At 47.4% G+C, this 23,212-nt stretch overlaps 2 protein-coding genes across 7 annotated transcripts in view; both read right to left on the reverse strand.

Moving 5' to 3' along the window:
- Positions 1-10,431: 10,431 nt before the first annotated feature.
- Positions 10,432-12,750, reverse strand: FAM71A (family with sequence similarity 71 member A). The gene has a single exon (XM_025402292.1). The coding sequence runs from the start codon at positions 12,325-12,327 to the stop codon at positions 10,543-10,545; it is 1,785 nt and encodes a 594-aa protein (XP_025258077.1). The 5' UTR covers positions 12,328-12,750; the 3' UTR covers positions 10,432-10,542.
- Positions 12,751-16,417: 3,667 nt separating this feature from the next.
- Positions 16,418-23,212, reverse strand: part of ATF3 (activating transcription factor 3) — a 53,873-nt gene continuing 47,078 nt past the window's right edge. For 3 of the 6 annotated variants that reach the window (XM_025392225.1, XM_025392218.1, XM_025392233.1), the window contains 3 exons: positions 21,918-22,161; positions 18,968-19,075; positions 16,418-17,837 (listed from right to left, as the gene is read on the reverse strand). In XM_025392225.1, coding sequence (XP_025248010.1) covers positions 17,640-17,837; positions 18,968-19,075; positions 21,918-22,157 — 546 coding nt within the window. In that variant the 5' untranslated portion in view covers positions 22,158-22,161 and the 3' untranslated portion in view covers positions 16,418-17,639. Of the gene's footprint in view, positions 18,163-18,967; positions 19,076-21,917; positions 22,162-23,212 lie in introns of all 6 variants that reach the window. The other 3 variants (XM_025392247.1, XM_025392241.1, XM_025392212.1) reach the window with 3 other exon arrangements.

Below are 23,212 nucleotides of genomic sequence, written 5' to 3' on the forward strand. Positions count from 1 at the left end.
TGGCTGGCAGAGAGGAAACACTCAGTACAGGCTATGATGACACACGGCAGCCCTGATAAGATGCAATAGAAAGATTGCAGAGGTTGGAGAGAAACACCGGATGGGCTCCCAATTGCTTGGCTCCATGCCCGATGTGGCAGCTGCTCTTAAAATTTCAACTTCAGTTGCTGCAGCCACAGCAGCAGGCTGTGTGGATGATGGCCAGGTTCAGGCTCTGGCCAACCACAGGTTGGGAAATGGCACTGTTAGCTCATGATGTTTCATCTGGTTTAATGATGTTTCTTCCTGTTTTAAATTTTCCTTTCCTTTTTTAGGGGAGTATAAGGGAAAGAAATTGCTCCTTCCTTTCTTTGGAGAGAAGGAATCCATGAGCTGGAAGGAGGGACCCTGGCACGAAGAAAGGCACAGGCCCCTCCATAACTTGTTTCTACCACTCCCCTTGGAGGGCCCTTGGGGAGGGTTTGTTAGTCTTGAATCTGTGGCCAGGAGAAGCCAAAAATCCTTCGTGGGGTTTCTCCCTGTCCTAGGCCTCCTGTCAGAGCTAGTGGAGATCTGCTGGAAGGAGGCCAGGAGGAGGGGATGTATGGATGCCATCATGCCTGGATGGAGGACCAGAAGGTCTTTATAACAAATATAAAAAATATTTGTGGAGCTCCTAATATGTGGCAAACTGTGGTAGACCTGGATACCCAGAAACACGGCCACTCCCCTAAAGGAGGTTGCAGGCTATACTAATTAAAATAATTATTTCAGTACCTTCTTATCAACAGAGTCCTCCATGGAGACTATTTCTCCCCCTGCCCCAGGCACACAGAAGCCTTGAGGTTCTCACTGTGGCCCCACGGTGACAGCACACCCAGGTGGGACTCTCAGCTTATCACTGATTTGCAGAGCTGCTGTCTTGCGCCGAAAAGCAATGTGCTGGTGGATTAAAAAAAAAAGTTCTGAGAGGCTTCTTAGAAGGTCATTCTCCACATCATTAACTATTCAGATTCTGGAGCACAGTGCCAACCCCCTCTGTTTACCACAGCCTTGATCTTCCTCTCAAGGTCCAGTCGCTAATGCTATGGGATGTCTGGTGGCCCCACTAGGGCTCCCCCAACCCCCACCTTGAGCCTTAGCTTCCGCCTGTTTGGAGCTGTTATCAGAGGCAACAGACTTGAACATGACGGAGTTGCTGCCTCTTGGGCCTGACCAGAGAGTTGTGTTTTCTTGGCCTATATCATCACAGATTTATCCTCAGCCTGACCGCAGTCATTATCAGCTAAATTCACCATCTCTAGATGCCCAGATGATTTCAAAAGTGGCCTGTAGGCTGCCAGTTGGTGTTAGAGTTCAGAGAATCCCTGGACTTCAGCATTAGAAAGGAGCAGCTGCTGTGTCGGGGGTGTCAGGGGCTGGATGCAGGGGCTGTTGCACTGATCCCAACTTGCTCCATTCACAAGCCCCTCATCCATCTCTGAAGACTGGACCAAAGCCAGGGCTGGGGCAGGCCTCTCTGGGCACAGGGGCTTGTTAGCATTAGTTTCATTCCTTCACCAAGAGGCCTAAAGACATTGGAATGATGAGGCAATTAATGTGAAACGGAAACAAGCGGCTTTAGTTCCAGGCATTCGAAACCGAAAGGAAGCTGTTGACATTCTTTGAGACCCACTCTAGGCTATGCTTTATGCTGTGCTAGCCAGAACTCTGCTACTTACTTGAAGTAGGACCTTGGGAAAGTCCCTTCTCTAGGCCTCAACTTCCTCATGTGTAAAAGTGCATCTGGGATTAGTCAAGCCCCTTCCAAGCCTGCCATACTATGGGTCTAAGTATCTCAGTAATCTCTCTGTCACCCAGGGATCAAAGATTTACAGATGTGTAGGAGAGATGGGGAGGAACAGACTAAGACATGTCCTTATGAGTTTAGTTAACTAAAAGGTTTGGGGAAAGAAAGGGAAATAAGAAAATAAAGTGAAAAGGTGGAAGAAGGCAGAGTGTAAAAGAGGGAGCTAAGGAAAGTACAAAAGATAGAGATGTCTGCTGCAATTTCTCAGTACTCTTCAGATACATCCTGGCCAGGTTTACTTTCTTAGGGGGCAGGATAGGTTGTGAGGGCGTGGAAAATGGTATTTTTTCTAGGAGAGTCACAATAGTATTGCCATCCCACATGCTCTTATACGATGTGACCTTGCCATTTCTCTACCAAGATAAATGCAGTCTAGTTTCTCTCCCTTTAAATCTGAGCTGGCCTTAAGACTTGCATGAACAACAAAATGTGTTGTTATTCCAAGTGACTTCTGAGGCTTGGTCAGAAGCAGCTTTCCCTTAGTTACTTTAAGACGTTTGTTCTGAGGGAAGCCAATCTGACCACCTGAGGCCACTGTGCTGGAGAAACCACACATAGGCATTCCTGTTGACAATCCTAGCTGAACCCTGCCTTCTAATAATTTCCCTCAAGTCTTATCAAATAAGTGAATGAAGCTATCTTGGACCCTCCAGGCCAGCCCATGCTCCAGCTAAGTATTACTGATCAATTTCACTTTATACCACAGGGAGCAGAAGAATCACCTAGCTGAGCCCTACCCAAATTCCTGCTGTGTTTGTGCCTAGATTTTTTTATAAAACTAAAAGTACTGGAACAGGATGGTAGGAGATTTTTTTTGTTTGTTTTTTAACCCTTGTTTCAAACAGCAATGAAAAATCCTTAAAAATGTATAAATAAGACTTTGAGGTTTTAGAGGTGTGAAATTTCAAAAGAAATCTGGAGGCTGGGTGCAGTGGCTCACACCTGTAATCCCAGCACTTTGGGAGGCAGGCAGATCACGAGGTTAGGAGATTGAGACCACGCTGGCTAACACAGTGAAACCCCGTCTCTACCAAAAATACAAAAAATTAGCTGGGCATGGTGGCAGGCACCTGTAGTCCCAGCTACTCATGAGGCTGGGGCTGGAGAATGGCATGAACCTGGGAGGAGGTGGAGCTTGCAGTGAGCCAAGATTGCACCACTGCACTCCAGCCTGGGCGACAGAGTAAGACTCTGTCTCAAAAAAAAAAAGAAATCTGGAAGCCAACTTTTCATTTGCCCACTAAGGACTTTAGTATAAAACTACCATCTTCTGTAGGTCATCATATCATTTTTGTTTTTGTTTGAGACAGAGCCTCACTCTGCCACCCAGATTGCAGTGCAGTGGCGCAATCTTGGTTCACTGCAACCTCCCCCTCCCAGGCTCAAACCATCCTCCCACCTCAGCCTCCCAAGTAGCCAGGTATGCACTACCATGCCCAACTAATTTTTAAATTTTTTTTTAGTAGAGATGAGGTCTCACTGAAGCAGTGTTGTTGTCTGGGGTAAATACCTGGGTTCATAATCTGGAGCCAAGAAGATTAAGGACATGAACACACACGAGGAGTAAGTTTAGTAGCAGAGGTTTAATAGGCAAAAGAAAGAGAAAGGAGGGCCGGGCACAGTGGTTCACACCCCTAATCCCAACACCTTGGGAGGCCGAGGTAGGAAGATCACGAGGTCAGGAGATCGAGACCATCCTGGCTAACACAGTGAAACCCCGTCTCTACTAAAAATAGAAAATTAGCCAGGTGTGGTGGCGGGTGCCTGTAGTCCCAGCTACTCAGGAGGCTGAGGTAGGAGAATGGCGTGAACCCGGGAGGCGGAGCTTGCAGTAAGCCCAGATCACGCCACTGCATTTCAGCCTGGGTGACAGAGCAAGACTCTGTCTCAAAAAAAAAAAAAAAGAAAGAAAGAGAAAGGAGAACAGCTCTCTCCCTTGTGAAAGAGAGGGCCTCCCAAAGGGGAAAACCCAGCCTGCAGTGGACTACACCCGATTTTATAGGCAGGCTTGAGAAGGCAGTGTCTGATTTATGTAGGGCTCACAGATTGGTTTGACCAGTATGATGTTTACATAGTATTGGGGGAATCTTATTATGTAAATGGGGTCTTTGCCTGGCTGGTGCTGTATTGTCTTCTCCTTACTGCACATGTGGTTTGACAAAGGGAAGGGAAGATGGAGCTGCCATTTTGAACATGCCTCGTCCCAGGTAGCCTTTTCCTGTTGGCACAACTGCTGGCATTCACCTGTACAAGCTTCTGGCTTGCTTGTCTATGTCTGCAGCTCGATTTTACAGGCTGCTCTTTGTAGAAAAAAAAAAAAAGAAACTATTTTGGGACTGCTTTTCATGAAAAGAAAAACCTTACCAAGGACTCGCAGTAAGAAGAAATTAAGCAATTTCTTCTTAACTCCTATATCATTACTATATTGCCCAGGCTGGTCTCAAATTCCTGGGCTCAAGTGATCCTCCAACCTCAGCCTCCCAAAGTGCTAGGATTACAGGCATGAGCCACTGTGCCCGGCCATATTGTATTTTTTTAAAGTACATTTTATCATGAAAAAGGGAGAAAAGGGACTACATCCTACCAGAATGGCTAAAATGAAAGAGATAAACACTATCAAATTTTGACAAAGATATGAAACAACCAGAGCTCTCATATATGCCAAGGGGCAGCGTAAAATGGCATAGACACTTTGGGAAATAGCTCGGTAGTATCCACTAAAGCCGAAAATATGCATATATTCAATTCCATTCTTAAGTATATACCCTACAAAAATTTATGAGCATTTTAACCAAAAGATCTGTGTACAAATGTCCATAGCAGTAATCTTTTCTTTTCTTTTTCTTTTTTTTTTTTTTGCTCCAGTCAAGTGAGAAGCAGTGATGTTTTAGTATCCAAATTCCCATCAACAGCAGAATGAATAAATAAATTGTACCATATTCACACCATGGAATGTTGTATAGCAAACAGAATGAATGGACTATTACCAGAAAAGACATGGACAAATCTCATAAACATGATGGTGAAAGAAACCACAGTCAAAAAAGTACATTATTATGTGATTCCATTTATATGTAGTGGGAAAAGGAAGCAACATTAATTTATGGTGTTAGAAGTTAGGATAGTGGTTACCCCTAGGAGTAGTGACTGAAAGAGATCATGAGATGGTTACTGAGGGTGTGCCATGATGTTTTGTTTCTTTATCCGGGTGCTAACTGCCTGGGGTTGCTTACTTTGTGAAATACCGTTGAGTGGTATGCTTCTAACCTGTGCACTGCTCTGCATATGTGTCATACTTCAAAATAAAACAGTAGGATACAGGAGGAAGGACATAGTCTCAAAGGAAAGGACAGGTTGTTTTGTTTTGTTTTGTTTTGAGACAGAGTCTTGTTCTGTTGCCCAGGCTGGAGTGCAGTGGCGGGATTTCGGCTCACTGCAACCCAAATTCAGGCGATTCTCCTGCCTCAGCCTCCTGAGTAGCTGGGATTACAGGTGTGCACCACCAGACCAGTTAATTTTTGTATTTTCAGTAGAGACAGGATTTCACCATGTTGGCCAGGCTGGTCTTGAACTCCTGACCTCAGGTGATCGACTTGCCTCAGCCTCCCAAAGTGCTGGGATTACAAACGTGAGCCACCATGCCCGGCCAGAACAGGTCTTTTAAAAATATATTTAACTTTATGAAAAGTTTTATGAAAAATATACTATATTTGTCCACATTTTTCTCATCTCTGCTTGACCCAGTATAAATTGCTTTAAGACAGGGTTCTGGGGCTATGCCAATGTCAGTGGGAAGAGAAAACAGGGGTGACAAGATTGGCATCATCTGATACTGTGAGGAACAGGCCAGCTCTTTAAGGAAAGTGCCTCTCAGCTGCTCCTGGCTTCTGCGCTCATAGTTCACACGCACTGTGTTGTGTGCATGTCTAGGAAGATGCTTCCCAACATTTGCAGACCATAGCATACACAGAAAATGACAACATTGGAATGGCACACTGGCGTACCAGTTGGGGCTCCTTGCGGTCAATGCTGACTGGCCTCATCCTTCAGCCGCCCCCGGGAAGAGAGATCAATACATTGGCACATCTGTGGGAAAGCTCCAATTAGAGAGTGTGGGGAAGACATGGGCCTTCATGACACATTTCAGGTTCTCTAAACTGGCAAAGGGGAAGAGTCTGGGCTTCCTTTGACCGTTTGTTCTCGAAGAGCCCAGCTGTGCACACCCCTCACCCCTGCACTATAGCTCCCATTTGGGTAGTGAAAAATCCCAGGACTCAGGGGAGTTATGCAGCATTCGGGAATGGAGACCTGGAAAGCCATACGCTCCTCCTTGCTTTCCCGTGAGCCTCTCTTCTTGCTGTCCCCTTTATAACCAACAGTCCCTGCAGGGGGAAGGCGCTCTGCTTTAGTCAGTTCCACCTCCCTTCCAGATCTCATCCTCCTTCCAGCCTAATTTTCCTCACACTCTCATGCTTCTTCCCACTGCTCACGCCCCACCGCCGGCTCTCCTCCAGCACATCACACATTGCGCCCAGGCACGCTGAGCTTGTCTGCCATCTGTGAACAGACCCATGTCGCCCAAGCCCTTCTCTTTCCCTGTCATGCCATAGCCTCTTCCAGGAGTGCTCAGCCTGCTGTTTCCGCTCAGACCTTCCCTCCTCAGCAAAGCCTCCTTCTGCGTGCTGCCCAAGAGCCATCCCTACTTGGGTTTGTGTTACTGCTGTGTATGGCAGCATCTTCACAGTGCCTGATTTCCCATCTTGGCCCATCGTAGGTGCTCAACAAGTGTTTCTCAAATGACCACCAGCCTACAGAGGGACCCCGACACTAACTCCACCCTACCCCGACTCTTGGCAGTCACTCACTGTCCCCTTGATGGGAGCCCAGCCTCTCGGGGGACCTGTCTTGTGGCCATTCCACGCTCTGTCACCTCACTGCCAGGAGACTAGAGCCACACTGCCTGGATGAGACTCATCTTTACCAGCTCTCAGCTCTGCCCGCTGCCTGCTCAGGGGTGGCCACCAGCTGAGGGATTGAGCTGATTACAAGTGAATCAGCACCAGGCTGATTGTGGTGTGAAAAAGGGGGAAGGGTGACTGTGTCTTAGCCTCAGTCCTGGCTCCCCCCATTCTAGCCCTGACCTGCAGTAACAGCACATGGCCACCAGAGGCTCTACTGGGCGACTCATGCCCCGCGGAGAAGAGCCCAATGGGAGAGCATCTGACCCAGCTCCCAGCAGATGAGAAATGAAGTGTTCAGGAGACCTCTACTCTCAGAGGTCTCTGGAGCTGAAGCCCTGCAGCCCCACCCGGCTGCCTTATCCTTGTGTTTTGCCCCTCATGGGTCTAGAAGCTGTTTTCTCACACCTTAACATCTTCCTCCTTGCTTGCCATGAGCTCCTCTGCTTGCCGCCCCCTTTACAGAACAACAGTCATGGTAGAGGGAAGATGTCTCCACTTTTGTCAGTTCTGCCTCCTTTAGGAGAGTGTCAGGCCTAACCCATGTGTGCTCTATCTTTCAGGGCATGGAAAAGACAATTGTCCTGTTTCATCTTTTCAACGCCTCTTGACTCTCTCCCCCGGTCTCCTAACAGCCAGCTAGGTTCAGGGCCTCCCATCTCTGGCCAGGATTAGTGCAATGGCTTTCTGAAGGGTCCCAGGCTCCAGGAAGCCCCTTGCCCATCAAGTCTCCACCCTGGAGCCAGACAGCCCTCACTGCCATCAGACATCAGCCTCCAGTGGCTCCCAAAGGCCAGACATCCACACAGCACCCCACGGCCCCAAGATCTGGCTACTTGATTTTCCTGCCCTGTGTCCCTCCTCTCTCCTGGTCTTCTACCCAACAATCGCCCCAACACACTGTGATGTTTCAAGTCTTTGTACTTTGCACACATTTTCCTCCGTGGCCTAATTCCCTCTCTCCACCCCTCACTCTACACCTCTGCTACTTTTACCCTTGCTCCCCATTCTTTCTTCACCTGGCACACAGCCCTACTTATCCTTCAAAACTGCCACTTCCTCTGTGAAACCTTTCCTGACTCGTGTCCCAAAATCCCTCCTTTGAACAAATTCTGTTCCCTAAACATGCATCTGTCATTGTATCCGTCACTCAGAGTTGCAATAATTACTCACACATATGCCTGTCCTGTGTCCTCCACCGGCTCTGTACCTCCATGTGGGACCCGTGGCCAGCACACGTCGGTGGTGCCCAAAAGCTGTTGCACTGGAGTTGTTCCCTCTGCCCCATCACCTCCCACCTTGAGCAAGTCCTTTAGACAACCTGATCTGCAAAATGGAGAGATGTGAGAATCAGAAGAGAACACGTAATGAAAGGGTGTTATAAACTGCTAAGGGCTGTACAAATGTTTGTATTGCATTTTTGTCTTCCAGACCAGTGTTTACCTACAGTTGCCTGTGTGGAAATCAGAAGATTAAAGGAATGCGATGTGATCTTTTTGTAATTTCCCCACTTGGGTCAAGGGAAAAGCTGGTCGAGAGTAAACCATTAATTCATCTCCCTGCAGGACCCCCAATCTTCTCTAGAGTTCTGGGTTAATGATTCTGAGGTTGTTTTCCTCACAGAGCCAATTCATGTCTAATCTTTGGCATGTTCTCCCCTTTGTTAAGAATAACTTGACTCACTCCATTAATTCCTCATCTTGGGGTCAGGAGCCTTGTTTTGCAGAAGGAAATGGTGGCTACGTGTAAGTCTTGGGCCTTCTTTCTTTTTCAACCCCCTTTCTTTCATGGATTCATGCCTACAATTCCCTCTATGGACAGAAGAGATCTCTTCTTACCTGCATAATGAAGTGTGTGACTTTTCTCAAAAGTAGCTTTAGGAATTAACTATGGAGGTCCAAGTAGCAAGGATGCTGTGACCTAACTGGTAATACCCTCATGTGTGGTTTAATTGCTTTTGGAATCCCAGCAGAAGAAATTTTCTGAAGATCTGATATGGAGAAACCATTCTGGACCTGGCTTTTAAGTGTTTTATTAGCAGCTGGGTGAGGACTGGGCTGCAAAGAGATACAGCCCCCATCAGAAGCGGTCCCTTGTGGGGAGCAAAGCCTGGAATTCCAGGAGGGAGGTCTGTTTCTAGCTGAGGCAGAGGCTGGGGAGCGAAGCCTGGGAGCCAGACATGGCTTAAGGGTGGTCTGGACACTCTTGAGATAAGGCCAACTAAGGACTCTGAGCTCACTGAAGTTCCAAAGCCAACTCACAGCAGCTCACCACCAGGCATCTCCCCTGCCCCCACATTCCCTCCTCTCAATCCAGGAATTTTGGTGCTCATCTCTATAAAGTTTAGACCATGGTGGTAGGAACTTGGTAAGTCTCAGGTTCTTGTGTTGCCCGATTCTCCTTGGATTTGCTGGTTTTGCTTCCTTCCCATGTCTCAGGCAGGTCTTTGCATAAAGAAGTGGGCTGGTAGATCTGCAAAGGTCCCTGTGTGACAGGAGCAAGTTACCCTCTTGAGCCTCAGTGTCCTCTTCTGTAAAATAGGGATATCATTCTTTCTTTCCCAAGGCTTTTTGTAATAATGTCATTCACATCTGAATCTTAACCAAATGGGCCTTTCAGACTTAGATTACGTTTGTGCCTGCGTAAAAATGAAAGCATTAAGGAGAAGGAATTGGTGAATATATGTCTGGAGCAATAACTTCATCAGAACTGCCACGGTGATTGTAGGACCATTCTGATTCCAGAGGTATTAACATGCAAAACTCAATATTGAAATGCAAAAGCCAACAAAATAATAAACATCCTTGTACCTACCTCCTTGCTTAAGATCTAAAACAATTCCCAACGCCACTGAAAGACTGTGTTCACCTCCCTGATCCAATCTCTTGCCTTCCCACCCCAGAGAAAGCCACTGTCCTGAATTTTTTCCCACTCCCTTGGTTTTGTTTTACCAAACACGTATCACATATGTAACATATTATTTGTATTTGATCTTGTTTTTGAACTGTCCTGTAGGTAGAATTTTATCTTATTCTGCAATTTGCTTTTTAAAGTTTTTGAAAGAGCAAAACTTATCTATGCATATAATATGTGTAGCTGTCATTTTTTGTCACTGCATATACCCCTCTCAATTCTGTTGTCAGAAATTTAGGCACTTTCCAGTATTATTTTGCTATAAACATTCTCATGACTGTCTCATGGAACATGTGTGTTTCTTGGGAGTATAATTAGGAGTGGAATTGCTAAGTCTAGACAATGTTCCTCCCTGCTCTGGTTGCCAACACATGCTGCTGCTCCCTTACTCCCTCCGCTGAACAGTGCAAGGGGGTGAGAGTTCTGTTCTTGCTTTGTCTTTGTATCTTCCAGGGCTGGGGGGATAAGTTTATAAAAAGGATGGGGAAATGGTGGAGGTAGAGCTTCCAAGCTCCCAACCAGACTTTCAGCCATAGTCCTGGCGACCCAAAGCGAGGAAGAGGTTGAGAAAGGCTGGAGCACTCATCTAGGCTCTGCTGAGCATGGGTGTGAGGTGGGGCTCCCCTTGACTGGATCCTGGGGTCTCAGGCTGCAGCACAGTTGACATCACAGAATCCACTGTGAGGTCACTGCTGGGCTGTGGGACACAAAAATTCAGCCAGCAAGCCACTCTCAGATGTATGGTTCTTTATTTAAATGGCAGTAAAGAATGCTGGAATAGGCTCTCCAGGGACACTCCTATGAGCTCTGGGCTCCTTTACAGCTTCCATCTCTGGGTCTTATTTACTGGGTTTCAAAAGTCATTGTCTCCATGATGTCCAGTGTCATAGAACCAACCATCTCCAGCCCCTGGCCACCTTCTGCTGTCTCGGCGATGGCCACGTTGGTGCTCCTCTCCACCGTCTTAGCCATGATGTCCACATCTCTGCCATGTGGTGTGCCCACTCCTTTTGTAGTAAGGTTGGCTCTGACGTTCCTCAGGAAAGAGCTAATCCTGCCAAGTCTCTTGCTGGATCCGGAGCTGGTGGTCGATAAACTCCTCCCAGATTTGTGAGAGGTCCTGGACTCCTTTGAGATGGGCGTGTGGCTGACACCTTTATGCGAGTCCCCATGCCTGCTGCTCCCTGGGCTGCCACAGCCTTTCTCCTTTTTGTCATCTCTACTGGCTCTGTGGCTGAATGAGGACCTGCTGGAGGACTTTCGGGCAATCTTGTCCCCCCTTGTTTTGTGGTGGCTTTCACCTGTCCTGCAGCGACGGGAACTCCTTCCAAGAGCCTTGTCCTTTTCCCTTCTTTCCCTCCCCTCCTTGCAAGCTTCAGCACTGGCCTGGGTTCGCTCCCTTCCATGCTGTCCACTCAGGCTGCTCTTGCTCTGCCGGGTGGAGACAGGAAGTCCCGCTGCTGCATCCATGTCTGTTTCTGCAGCAGTCCTGCTGGTCAGTTCTACTCCTGCAATGGCCAGGCTCATGCTGCCCTCTCGGGAAAGGCTCATGGACGTGCTGGAAACATGCTCTGAGGACTTGCCTGCAGCCCCTGCCACGGCCACCTTTGTGCTGTTTGGAGCCATGCTGGCAGTGCCTGCAACGGCCATGTTGCTTTTGCTTCCTCCTGCACCTATGGTGGCCACCCCAGCTATGGCTACGCTCACTTGTCCAGGGGCAGAATTGGCTGCTGCCACACTCAAGGCACCTGCTACGGTGCCTGTTGCTGCCCCTGCAGCTGCCCCTGCTGCTGCTGCCTCTTTAGTCACCCCTGTTGCTGGCTCCTCAGCAAGCTCCGTAGATGTTTTGGGGATGGATACATTGAGCACATTAGTGGGTTTGTGAAAGTCATGTTGGAGTCCCTCCCCTCCAGCATAAGCAGCAGAGGTGGCCCCACACACCTCAGAGACCATGTGGAGGCTCCGGATGCTGACCTGGTCCTGATCCCCCTTTCCTTGAAGATCCACGGCTTCCAGGCTCCTCCTGTCTTCCTGAAACACAGGCATCCACATCATGTCTTCAGCTGGAATGCCACAGGTACTGCTGTTACTCTCCATGGGTGGCCGCAAGAAGTAAATTAGTTTTTCCCAATAAGCAAAGAGGTCATCCCGTGTATTGAGAGCAGGACACAACTGCAGATAGCAAGATCTGCCAGTGGCAAACTTCAGGCGCAGCTGTTGTTTCTCATGGTCATGAACAGAGATCCGTACAAACTTCAGGGGGAGGAGCCTGGTGAGCTCTAAGTTCTTGGCTGCCTTGCGTTTTTTTCTTTTGGTGGCCTGGCCATGTCCAGCATACTCTTCGCAGCCGGTGGCTGGTCTTGCCAGCAGCATGACATCTGGGAGTGGGAGGATGGGGCTGGTTCGTGCAATGCCCATGGTCACCATACGGACACGGTTGTGCACATCAATCACTTCTCCCCTTTTGGTGATCTGGATAAAGTCGCTCTCAAATATCGGTGCATATTTGAATATATCATACTCCCCCTTGTACAGTTGTCGCTGCAGTCTCCCCATGGTGGTGTTGAACATGCTCATGCTGGAGCCACTCTGGGCCGTATAATACGGCAGCAGAGAATCACCATTCATGGCTGTCTTCCAGCACGATGGCAGGGCTGGTGAGGCAGGTCTCTGGGTTTTCCTTGGCCTCGGTGGCAGATGAGGGACCAGTGGTGCTCCTGGGTCACAAAGATGGCTCTGCAGCTTGTCTCTCAATCCCACCCCACCCCACAGGCCCCTGCTGTTGCCTGAGAGCCTCCCAGAGGCCGGGGTGGGGGTGGGAGTACAGATGATTGCTGTGGGGGGTTCTGTAGGGTGCCTGAACTGCAGACTCTTCCAAGATGTAGAGGTGCAGGGTGGGCTCCAGAGAGGTTTTCTTCTGGGTCTAACCCCCTGACCTCCACCTCCGATTTTTTTAACTACAGTTTGTAGTCTCTCTCCCTGAGAGTCTACAAACTGTAGTCCTAGTGACAGTAAGTGATCACCCTCTCTGCCTAAACCCCCTTTGCGGCCATATTTATCTTCTGCTTCCCTTTGTGACCTGTTGCTGTCACATAGCCCTTTGTTGTCATCCCCCAGGCCAGAGCCATGATCCCCTCACTAATACTTCTTTGCCCCCATAGAGGACAGCCCCACCCTACCAGGTACTCAAGTGGGTGCCAAAATAAAATTTTTTCAAATGAGAAAATATTGTGTGGTTGCTTCCCTTTCCTCACTCCCAATTCAAAAGATTCAGTAACTAGACAGGGTCTATAGGAATGCACGATAATGGGATAAATTTGAACCATTTGAGTACATGGTTTAAATTTTTTTCTGACCTAGAATTGGCAGTCTTGGTTCTTAGCCCACTCTTCCATAAAGATCTCAGTTCATGCTGACAACGGAAAACTTTAGTAATAACCTCAACCTTTAATAATAACATGAGAGATTGCTTCTCCTAGGTGCCATACTATGTATCAAACTCCATTCCAGTTTGATACTAGTGCAACTCTTCTCATCTTACAGGTAAAAAAACTGAAGTTGTGTAACTTAACTACATTCGTAGAACTTGTAGGCAGTGGAGGCATTATTTGAATACAAGTGTTGCTGCTTTTAAAGTCTTCCTTCTGAACCACTACAGAAGTTACAAAAAAAGCTTGGGCAAGCCAAATAAGTTGCATAATTAATTCTCTCTGTGTGTGTGTGTGTGCATGTTATGGAGAATCTAGGACAACCACTTCAGGAAGGGGCTGCGCTGAGTTGGGGATTAAATTATCCAGGGGGCCACCTCTATTCCTCCCCTCCATCATGTTTATACCAACATCCTGTGTCAGGGAGCCCAGATATTTTCTCAAGGCCCCCAGTGTTTGCCCCATGCCTCTTCTTACCCCCTACCCTGTGAAATGCCAGGAGAAGAGGGTAGGATGGAAATTGTGAGCTTACATTCCAGGAGCTTACCAAAGGCCCTCCTCTACTCACCTCTCTACCATGCAGAAGTAGTTTGGAAGCCATTTACACCCATGGGGAACAGGTGCCACTATACCTCCTGCCTTGCCATGCCCACAGAGCTAGCCCAGGAATAAGTTATTTCCAAGCTGTTCCCTGGAAGTTCTGAGAAGGAGCCCCTGCTTCCAACTGTCTTTTCTCCCAGCTTGACATTAGGCCTGAAATCCTACCTTAGAGATTCAGTCCTTGAAGATAAAGGCTAGCTCTTTCTTAACATACACACACCTGTCTATCAACTGATGGATAAACGAAATGTAGAGTATCCATATAACAGAATACCATTCAGCCATAAAGAGAAATAAGGCACTATTACATAATACACTAGGCTGACACTTGAAAATATTATGCTAAGTGAAAGAAGCCAGCCATATTGTTTGAAAGGCCACATATTGTATGATTCTATTTACATAAAATATCCAGCACAGGCAAGTCCATAGAAACAGAAGACAGATTAGTGGTTGCCAGAGGCTGGAAGGAAGGGGAAAGAAGAGTGACTCCTTAATGGGTACAAGATTTCCTTTGGGGACAATGAAAAAGTTCTGAAACTAGATAGTAGTGGTTACACAGCATTGTGAATGTACTTAATGTCACTGAATTGTACACTTCAAAATAGTTACAATGGCAATTTTTTTGTATATTTTACCCCACACACACACACTCACAAATGTATATACTCTTGTTTGAAGCCATTGCGGTTGGAAAAAAGCATAGGCTTCAGCTTTGGAAAGATCCACTGTGAGACCTCGAGCAAGTTACTGAGCTCTCCACTCCCTCATCTGTAAAATGGGGATAGCAGTTGTTGTGAGGATTAAATGGGATAATACATGTGAAGTGTTTAGTGTATTGTCCTACTCAATAAATGTTAGCTTCTGTTAGCATTAGTCCTTAACAGTCTTTTTAAGTGTAAATTCCTTCCTGAAAGCAGTGTTTGATGAGACCGTGTTAAAATCTTCTGGAGTGAGAGCCACCATAAGAACACAGGATGCTCAGTGGGCAAATGTGGCCTCATTTCAGGCAGATTCTAATTGGAAACACTGTTCACTCCACAAAGAAACAGTACGTGAACCCAACCAGAGGTTATGGGACAGGGAAGAGAGGAGAAAGCTTGACATGGGTTGGCGTGTTGAAGGTTTATTCAAAGCCCGTGGGGAGAAATTAGGATACAGATGGAAAATAGTATTTCAGTTAACAGAAAGTGGAAAGATTCCATTCCAGAACTCCTGCCCTGGGCCAGAACCCTTTAAAAGCTCTTGACTCTGAAAGAGGTATCAGGCCAGCTCTCAGGGAAAGCCAGCGGGGCAGGTGGAAGGCAAGAGAGGGAAGGGAGGGTGGCTTTCCACACCCTGGCAGTGTGACATCACCACTACCAACAGGAGACAGCTCGGTGCAAAGACACTGTCAAACCGGGTGCTTGACAATGGTGGTGGCCCCATCTAAGCTTATTCTCTCAGATCCCCCCACCTTCCCTTTCCTCTAAATGTGAAACAAAAGAAACGAAATAACTTGATGGTAAATGCATAGTCATCATCCTTTTTAAAATTAAAGTATCAAAACATAACCTTGGCTACATAAAACAATTTTTAATGCATTTGTGACAGAACTTCATTTACACTTACCATACACATCAAGTTTTCTTGCCACAGCCACCATCCGCCCCCAACTTCCTTCCTCTCTAATTCATTGTTGTCCATGGCAGCTTACAAATTGTCTTGTGTTTCATAATGGCTGGTGGCTGGTGCCTCTACCCATGACTAGAAGGTAAATGCAAGGGACGTTTTCCCCTCCACCAAGAAAAGGAACATAGATTATCTCCTGAAAGAAGTGGTGAATGGTATTAACATCAGATGGCTCTTGACAGACTAGGAAAGACCCCTGATGTGCGATTAAGAGAGTAAAATGAAGACACCTGTGTCATAAGTGATCATTTAAAGGAACCATACATGAGGTCAAAGAAGTAGGCACAGAATTCGCACGAATGAATCTGACATTTAATGAAGACAGTGACTCTCTGAAGAATGGCACCAGTGGCAAGTGACCAGTTTTTATGTCTAGCCTGTGAACCTTATAGAGAAGCACAAAAAGCAAGGGGGCCTGGCTCTCTTGCAGGCCTAAGGAATCATATGCCCTGGAAATTCCAGGAAATTCAGTGGAATACCTTTCTTTGAATTATCACACCCATGCTGTCTAAAATGGTTCCCTCTTTCTTCCTCCAGTACCCCTTCCCATTCTTTTCTGATATGTATTTGCCAACAATGAGACACACATTTAGACATAACAGATGTAACTCAAGTGAGTAACTCTCTGAGAGGAGTTCTGTGGCAGAATGTTAGGGGTCAAAGGTTCAAGCTGAACAGCAGGTGTATGTTTCAGGTGTTTGTACATTCTGAGAAAATAATTAAGGTATCTAGCAATTCAGATTTTATATCAAAATTCTAAACACCAAACTGTTGATCTAAAGGATATGTTTGGTGCCGTGTTTCAGGGTTTGTCAATGAGAAATTGAGCAGAAGGTGCCCGAGACTGAGGAACAGGACTGAAAGTCAACTATCCCATCTAGTGATGCCCCAAAGAGCAAAGGATGACATCTGGAGAAGTTTAAAGCTAGGCAACCCCCATAATGGGGAGGGAAAGGCAAGGAATGGCTAGATCTCAACAGCCAACAGATTTAAATGAACAGAAACCAACACAACACGTGTTTACCATGTCTTGGTTCCAATATTTATTATTCTGTCAGGTTAGGAATACTAGGATAAATAAGTAATATTTTCTCTTACAGAAAATTGTAATGATACTATTGAGTACAATTAAACACTCTGAGAATTTCACAGAAACATCAGAATTTTAACAGACAGTAGCCAGCATCCTTGTGGCCAGTGTGAGTGACTTCTCACAGCTGCAAACGCCCTGGGCCAGATTTCTTAAAACAGCTACATGACAAAAACAATGCTATCGACATCCAATAATGCTGAAGCCTGGGCACCACCTAGGCGCCACTGACTGGGGTTTCCAAATATGTCTCCACTGACTGTGGTTTTTAACCACAAGGAAAGGAAAATGGAATATTCTTTGGCTTTTCCAGCCGAGACACAACTCCTGACCTAAGTCATTGAGTGGAGAGTCCTAACCCTTTGGAAGTTGAACTTTCTGCTTTCTTCCTGTGACTTTGGAACTGAGTTTGCAACAGAGGACCTGCCATCATGCTGTCCATGGATTTTGTGTTAACACTGGGAGAATTCTGTTCTCCAGAGGCTGACAAGCTCTTCTGGCCACCTGAATATCTTGAGATACTGCACGTGGTGACAGCCCCGCACCCCCCAAAAACTCTTAGAAACCAGATCTGAGAAAAAGCATATAAAAGTCACATCAGTGTTGTGTGACACAAACATCAAAAGAGCACATTGCCTAGTTTTCTCTCACACAGAATTTCTGGACATAACAGCATATTTGCTAGAAAGCACAACCCTGGCCATTGCACAACTTCACTAAATGCTGTTCTCACTCCACATCCCCTACGAGTGACAATGGTAGCCACGGTGAAGGAGATGGCCCCATCCCTCCCACCCAAGGTACAGACACTTCTGCATGAATCCTAAGGGTGGGCATCCTGGTTTTTGTAGAATCCAGATGAAAGGCAGGCAGGACACTAGCTGGGGGCCATCTGGAACATAAGAATGGCCAGTGTGGTAAGGCCTAAATCCTGGAGTTGAGGCAAGGATGCACTTGCCCTGGTCCGAGACCCACTCTGGGGCAGAATGGGAAGGGCCCACTGAGTCATTTCAGGACCTCCCGCCTCATTGGTTCTCTGCTGCTGGGATTCTAGAGGTACACAGGAAGACAGCTCTCCAATGGCTTCAGGGTTTTCGGTATAAAATGAGGATTCAGTGAGGACTCCCCAATTGCCCCCATACCACGGCTGCTTAGCTCTGCAATGTTCCTTCTTTTATCTGTTGGATAAAGAGGTTTCTCTCATCTTCTGGAGTCCTCCCATTCTGAGCCCGGACAATACACGTGGGCCGATGAAGGTTGAGCATGTATATCAAATGCTGCTTCTCATTCTTGAGTTCCTCAATCTGAGCCTTCAGTTCAGCATTCACACTTTCCAGCTTCTCTGACTCCTGGGGGACAAGCAACAGAGGCATCAAGAAAGGAGCCAAGGGCCAGTGAGGAGAGAGTGGCCTGGACTGCTGCCTGGATGCAGGGGTGCACCTGGGACACCCTGGGGCCCATCAAGCTGGGAGAGGAAGATGGGAGATGGGAGAGCAGCACTAGGTTTAGGAAAATGCAGACCCTCTTCTTCAGAGAAGCCCTGGTGATGCCACAGAGGTGGCCTGTGACTCTACTAATACTGAAGCTGCAGAGGAACCAATAGTTCAGATACCTCATTTGCATGAGTCAACAGCCCATATGCAGGTCTTCTAGAACCCAAAAGGGCCTTGGGAGCTGGGGAGAAATCCAGACTCATGGAGGCTTAGTCGATTCTCAGTCACAGATCTCAATGAGAAGCTCATCTCCCCAGAAAAAATGTATATGGCAACACACAAAATTCCCTAATTTTCACTGATCCCCTGAAGCAATTAATATAACCCTTTGGAGATCTGTGGGACCTGGGTTAAGACTCTGCCCTGGCCTAACCACATTTGGAGGAGGGACACAACCACTGGAAAGACTGCTGGGCACCACCGGCCACCCTGCCTACCCACAAAAGCTATATCTCTCTCAAGGCGGGCCGGCTGAACACAGCCAGGGGCTCAGCTTGCTGGCTAAGCCAGGGAGAAGGACTGTAGAGTTAGGAAACAGACAAGAATGCAAAGCAAATGTAACCACTGCTTGTGGATTAAGGAAATTACTTGTTTGAAGAGATTAATTAAAGGCTATTCATAGTGAGCCAAATGAGAGCTGGCAGCTTCCTTTTCTCAGGAAAACAGTCAAGTGAAGCCTCTTTAACTGGGTTGGCATGTCCTGCAGCCTGGAAGCTGATGGACATGTATGAACTGGCCGAGGCTGCTGGGAGTCGGGCATCAGACGAATTCACACACCTGCTTTTATATATCCACAGTCACATCCATTGTGTTTACTGCTTTGCCACCTCCTTATTCTGCAACTGGCATTTCTGCTACCAGCTACAAGGCCCTTCTTGGGAAATTATAACCAGGTAAGGGGTTTTCTAACTCTTCTTCTGACAGCCACATGAAGCTGGTGAGGATAGGCATGAGCGAGAGGAAGGGGAAGGCTAGAAGGCACTTACTTTCTGCAGGCACTCTGTCTTCTCCTTCTTCTTGTTTCGGCACTTGGCGGCTGCAATCTTATTTCTTTCTCGCCGCCTCTTTTTCCTTTCATCTTCTTCAGGGGCTACCTATAAAATCCAAAAGGGACACATTTAAAGGGTAGTAAGAAATGCCACCTATCTCAAATACACTGCCTTTTACTGCCAGCAAAAGCTGGCAGACAAGGTCCAGTGCTAGTGCTAAAGGACCCCAAAAAAATAAAGCTCTAGACTTTTGTGTGAAAACCCCTACACACACACACATACACACGTGAGTGAAGAATAAAAATCAAAGTTAAAATTATACCAGCAATATATTAGTAAATTAAAAGTTAGCCAATTTTGAAAATGCATTTGGATTTTGAGACGAGGATAATATGCAAATTGATAACTATTGGTACTAACCGTAATCATTTAAAGCCGAAACAGATTCTGTTTGGTAAACATCTCCTTTCTTTGGGAACCAGGAACGACCTCAGGATCATCACCTAGCCACCCTCTCCCGGCCTCTTCTTCGATTCAAGACCCAAGGGCAAACCCCATTCACCTCTGACTTCACCTGGAGCATCAGAGCACCAGCTTCCCAAATTTGGGAGAAGCCCATGATGCTCCTGCAGAGAAGGCACCTAAGCCCATTCCCAACCAAAATGGCATTAATCGGCCCATGTTGGGGTGCCACCTGCAAGTGGTGAACTAGGACCATCTTTTAGGTCAGTCTCACTACTCCTTGCCCAAAGGCTGCAGTCATGCCAGTTTAGTAAGCGTGAAACACTTCCACTTGCCACCACGAGGAAAAGGCCAATAAAATGGTGGAACCTCAGTTCTGACATCCTTAAGCCACTATGACATCACCAGAAGCCGCCTCCCAGACTTCTCACCATGTTTATTATTCCAGGGGTCTTATGCAAGGTTGCCAAGTGTGGAACAGTGCAAGTGTGTAAGACAGAAGTGGACTTGGAGCAACACCTGGTCCCAAGGCTGTGAACATTGCTACAGGGAAGGGTGGGGCAGGCTGCCTGGTCCTTGCTCTACTGTCTAGGTGCTTGGGTCCTAGTAGTGATACAAATAGGGACCACCACACTCCATGCTTCTTCAGAACAACTGGACACAGAAGGTGGCCTCATCCTGACTCGTGGCTTTTAAGTGCCATCTATATGCTGATAATTTCCAACTCTATTATCTCTAGACCAGACTCTCCTCTGAACTCCAGACTCACATATTCAACTGCCTGCTTGACATCTCCACAGGGGTGCAGAATAGGACAGATCTCCTGCTCTTGCCACCACCCTAACCCCTATAATCCCAAATCTCAGCAGCAAATGGATGCTCCATTCTTACAGCTGTGCTGGCCAGAAAACTCAGTCACCCTTGAGTCTTCCCTTTCTCTCATACCCCACATCCAGTCTATCAGCAAATCCGCTTTACCTTCAAGTCAGATCCAAAGCCAACCACTTCTCCGCACCTGCACTGCTCCCTCCTGACGCAGCCCCCCGCCACACCCACTCACGTGGATTCCTGCCACGGCCTCCTTTCTGCGCACTCAGCTTCTGTCTTGCCCCTACTGCCCATTCTCAACATGACAGCCAGGGTGATCATTTAAAAATATAAATCAAGGCTGGGCATGGTGGCTCACGCCTGTAATCCCAGCACTTTGGGAGGCTGAGGCGGGTGGATCACCTGAGGTCAGGAGTTCGAGACCAACCTGGCCAACATGGAGAAACCCCGTCTCTACTAAAAAAATACAAAAAATAGCCAGACATGTGGCGGGCACCTGTAATCCCAGCTATTTGGGAGGCTGAGGCATGAGAATTGCTTAAACCTGGGAGGCAGAGGTTGCAGTGAGCCAAGATCATGCCACTGCACTCCAGCCTGGGTGCCAGAGCAAGACTCTATCTCAAAAAAAATGTACGTGTGTGTGTGTGTGTGTTGAATCTTGTTGCTTCTCTGCTCAAAACCCTTCTGTGGTTTCCCACCTCACTCTGAGCACAGGGCCACATCTATACAACAATAGTCTGTAAGACTCAATATGACCAGCCCCTATTTATCTCCCACCCCCATACTCTGCCCCACTGCACAGCCCACCAGGCACCAATACTCCCACCTCAGTGCCCTGAATTTCTTTTACCAGATACCCACATGACTTCTTCCCTCTCCTCATTCCTTCTTCCTTTCCTTTTGACCTCTGCTCAAAAGCCACTATCAGTGAATCCTTCCCTGACTTCCTAATTTAAAACAGCAACCCCGGCTGGGTGCAATGGCTCATGCTTGTGATCCCAGTGTTTTGGGAGGCTGAAGCAGGAGGATGACTTGAGCCCAGGAGATTGAGGCTACAATGAGCTGTGATCACCCCACTGTACCCCAGCCTGGGTGATGGAGCAACACCGTCTCTAAAAGCAAAATGAGTCTTGTTCCATCACCCAGGCTGGACTACAGTGAGGTGATCATGGCTCATTGCAGCCTCAACCTCCTGGGCTCAAGCGGTCCTCCCACCTCAGTCTCTCAAGTGGATGAGACTACAGGCATGTACCACCTTGCCCAGCTAATATTTTTATAGAGATTGGGTCTCATTGTGTTGCCCAGGCTGGTCTCAAACTCCTGGACTCAAGCGATAATCCCACTTTGGCCTCCCAAAGTACTGGGATTACAGGCGTGGGCCACCATGCCTGGCCTGAAAAGTTTTTAAACCCACCAACCCCACCCCTACCTGTTCTCTCTGCCTCACTCCCTGCTTTTTTCTCCTTTGCACTCATCTCTTAATGTATTTACATGTTATGTATTGTCTGTCTCCTCCCAGGAGAAGGTAAGCTCCCTGAGGGCAGGGGTTTTGTTTGTTTCACTCTCAACAACAGCCCCCTGCCTAGAACATGCCCAACACACAGTGGCTGTGAGCAAAACATGTGCTAAAAGAATGAACACCTGTGGTAGAACCCACCTCGGCTTTTGTGACAGACACCCCAAGGGGTCTGTCGCTGACCGTGACTGACTCCAGCGCAGAGGACATCCGGTGGCAGAGGTGCTTGTTCTGGATGGCAAACCTCAGCTCTTCCTTGACAAAGGGCGTCAGGTTAGCAAAATCCTCAAACACCAGTGACCCAGGAGGGGACAGGCAGGGGACGATGGCAGAAGCACTCACTTCCGAGGCAGAGACCTGGCCTGGGTGTTGAAGCATCATTTTGCTGAAAGACACATTGAAACCCAAACTGTTTCAGGGGCTCTGGGGCATGGGATCAAGTCCCTTTCCTCCACCAGACCTCCAACACCAGAACCCCACCCTCAGAGAAAAGTCCCATAAGCCATTGGGTTTCTGTTTTGTTTTCGTTTCATGCCATCCTCATCTTAAGTAAAACAGGTTCTTAAAATGCACACAGCTCAGTGACATGAACAAAATGCTTATTTGAAGTTTATTAGGGATGATGTTTCAGGCTACTCTGAATTCACAAGAGCTATGAGTTTTGGCTGGTGTGCCTATGTGCAAATGTGGCCTCAAACAGTCCTGAAAGAGGAAGAACATTTTTAAAAAATCAGTGAGGCCATTTTAAAAATCATGAGTAACCTCATTTTCAGCCTCTTTTGCAAAGAGGCTTGACATCAAGTTGAAACTATCAGTGAGTGGAAGTAAAAGCAAAAAGTGGGGAATCCTTGAATTTAGCAAATACATCTCTGAAGCTTCTCTCCCGGAAGTTGGGCCCAAGCAGTGGGAATGAGAAAGGTAACTGTAGCCAGGTGTGTTTCTTCACCCCAGACTTTGGCAGGGGATGGGGAGGTGGATTCTTAAGGTTAAGGTTGGCAAAGCAAAAGGCCTTAAAGAAAAGTGAGGTGCCATATTATGTGGGAGTTGTTCAGACCTGTGGTATAGGGAGAGACTTAGGCTGGGTGTGGGGACAGAGAACCCTGGGGCTGGCTCTGGCACTAAAGAGCAGTGACTTGAGCCAGTCACTTTGGCTCTCTGTGTCTGGTAAATGACTGAGAGCTCCTCCAATGCCAGCATTGAGTCTACACCATTGCTTTACCCAGAGCCTGGCCCAGCACCTGACTCGCCATGCCTCACTGGCCAACTGAATAAATGAAGTGGGGATGGGGCCATCAAATCAAATGCCCCCCATAGTCCAAGATTACCTTTCTCATTCCCATTGCTTGGGCCCAACTTCCGGGGGAGAAGCTTCAGCGATGTAGTTGCTAAATTCATCTCCCTCTATTATTCTATAGCTCAGTGAACCCAAAAGGATG

This window comes from Theropithecus gelada, chromosome 1 (genome assembly GCF_003255815.1).
Source record: "Theropithecus gelada isolate Dixy chromosome 1, Tgel_1.0, whole genome shotgun sequence".
In the NCBI taxonomy this organism is placed as follows: Eukaryota; Metazoa; Chordata; class Mammalia; order Primates; family Cercopithecidae; genus Theropithecus; species Theropithecus gelada.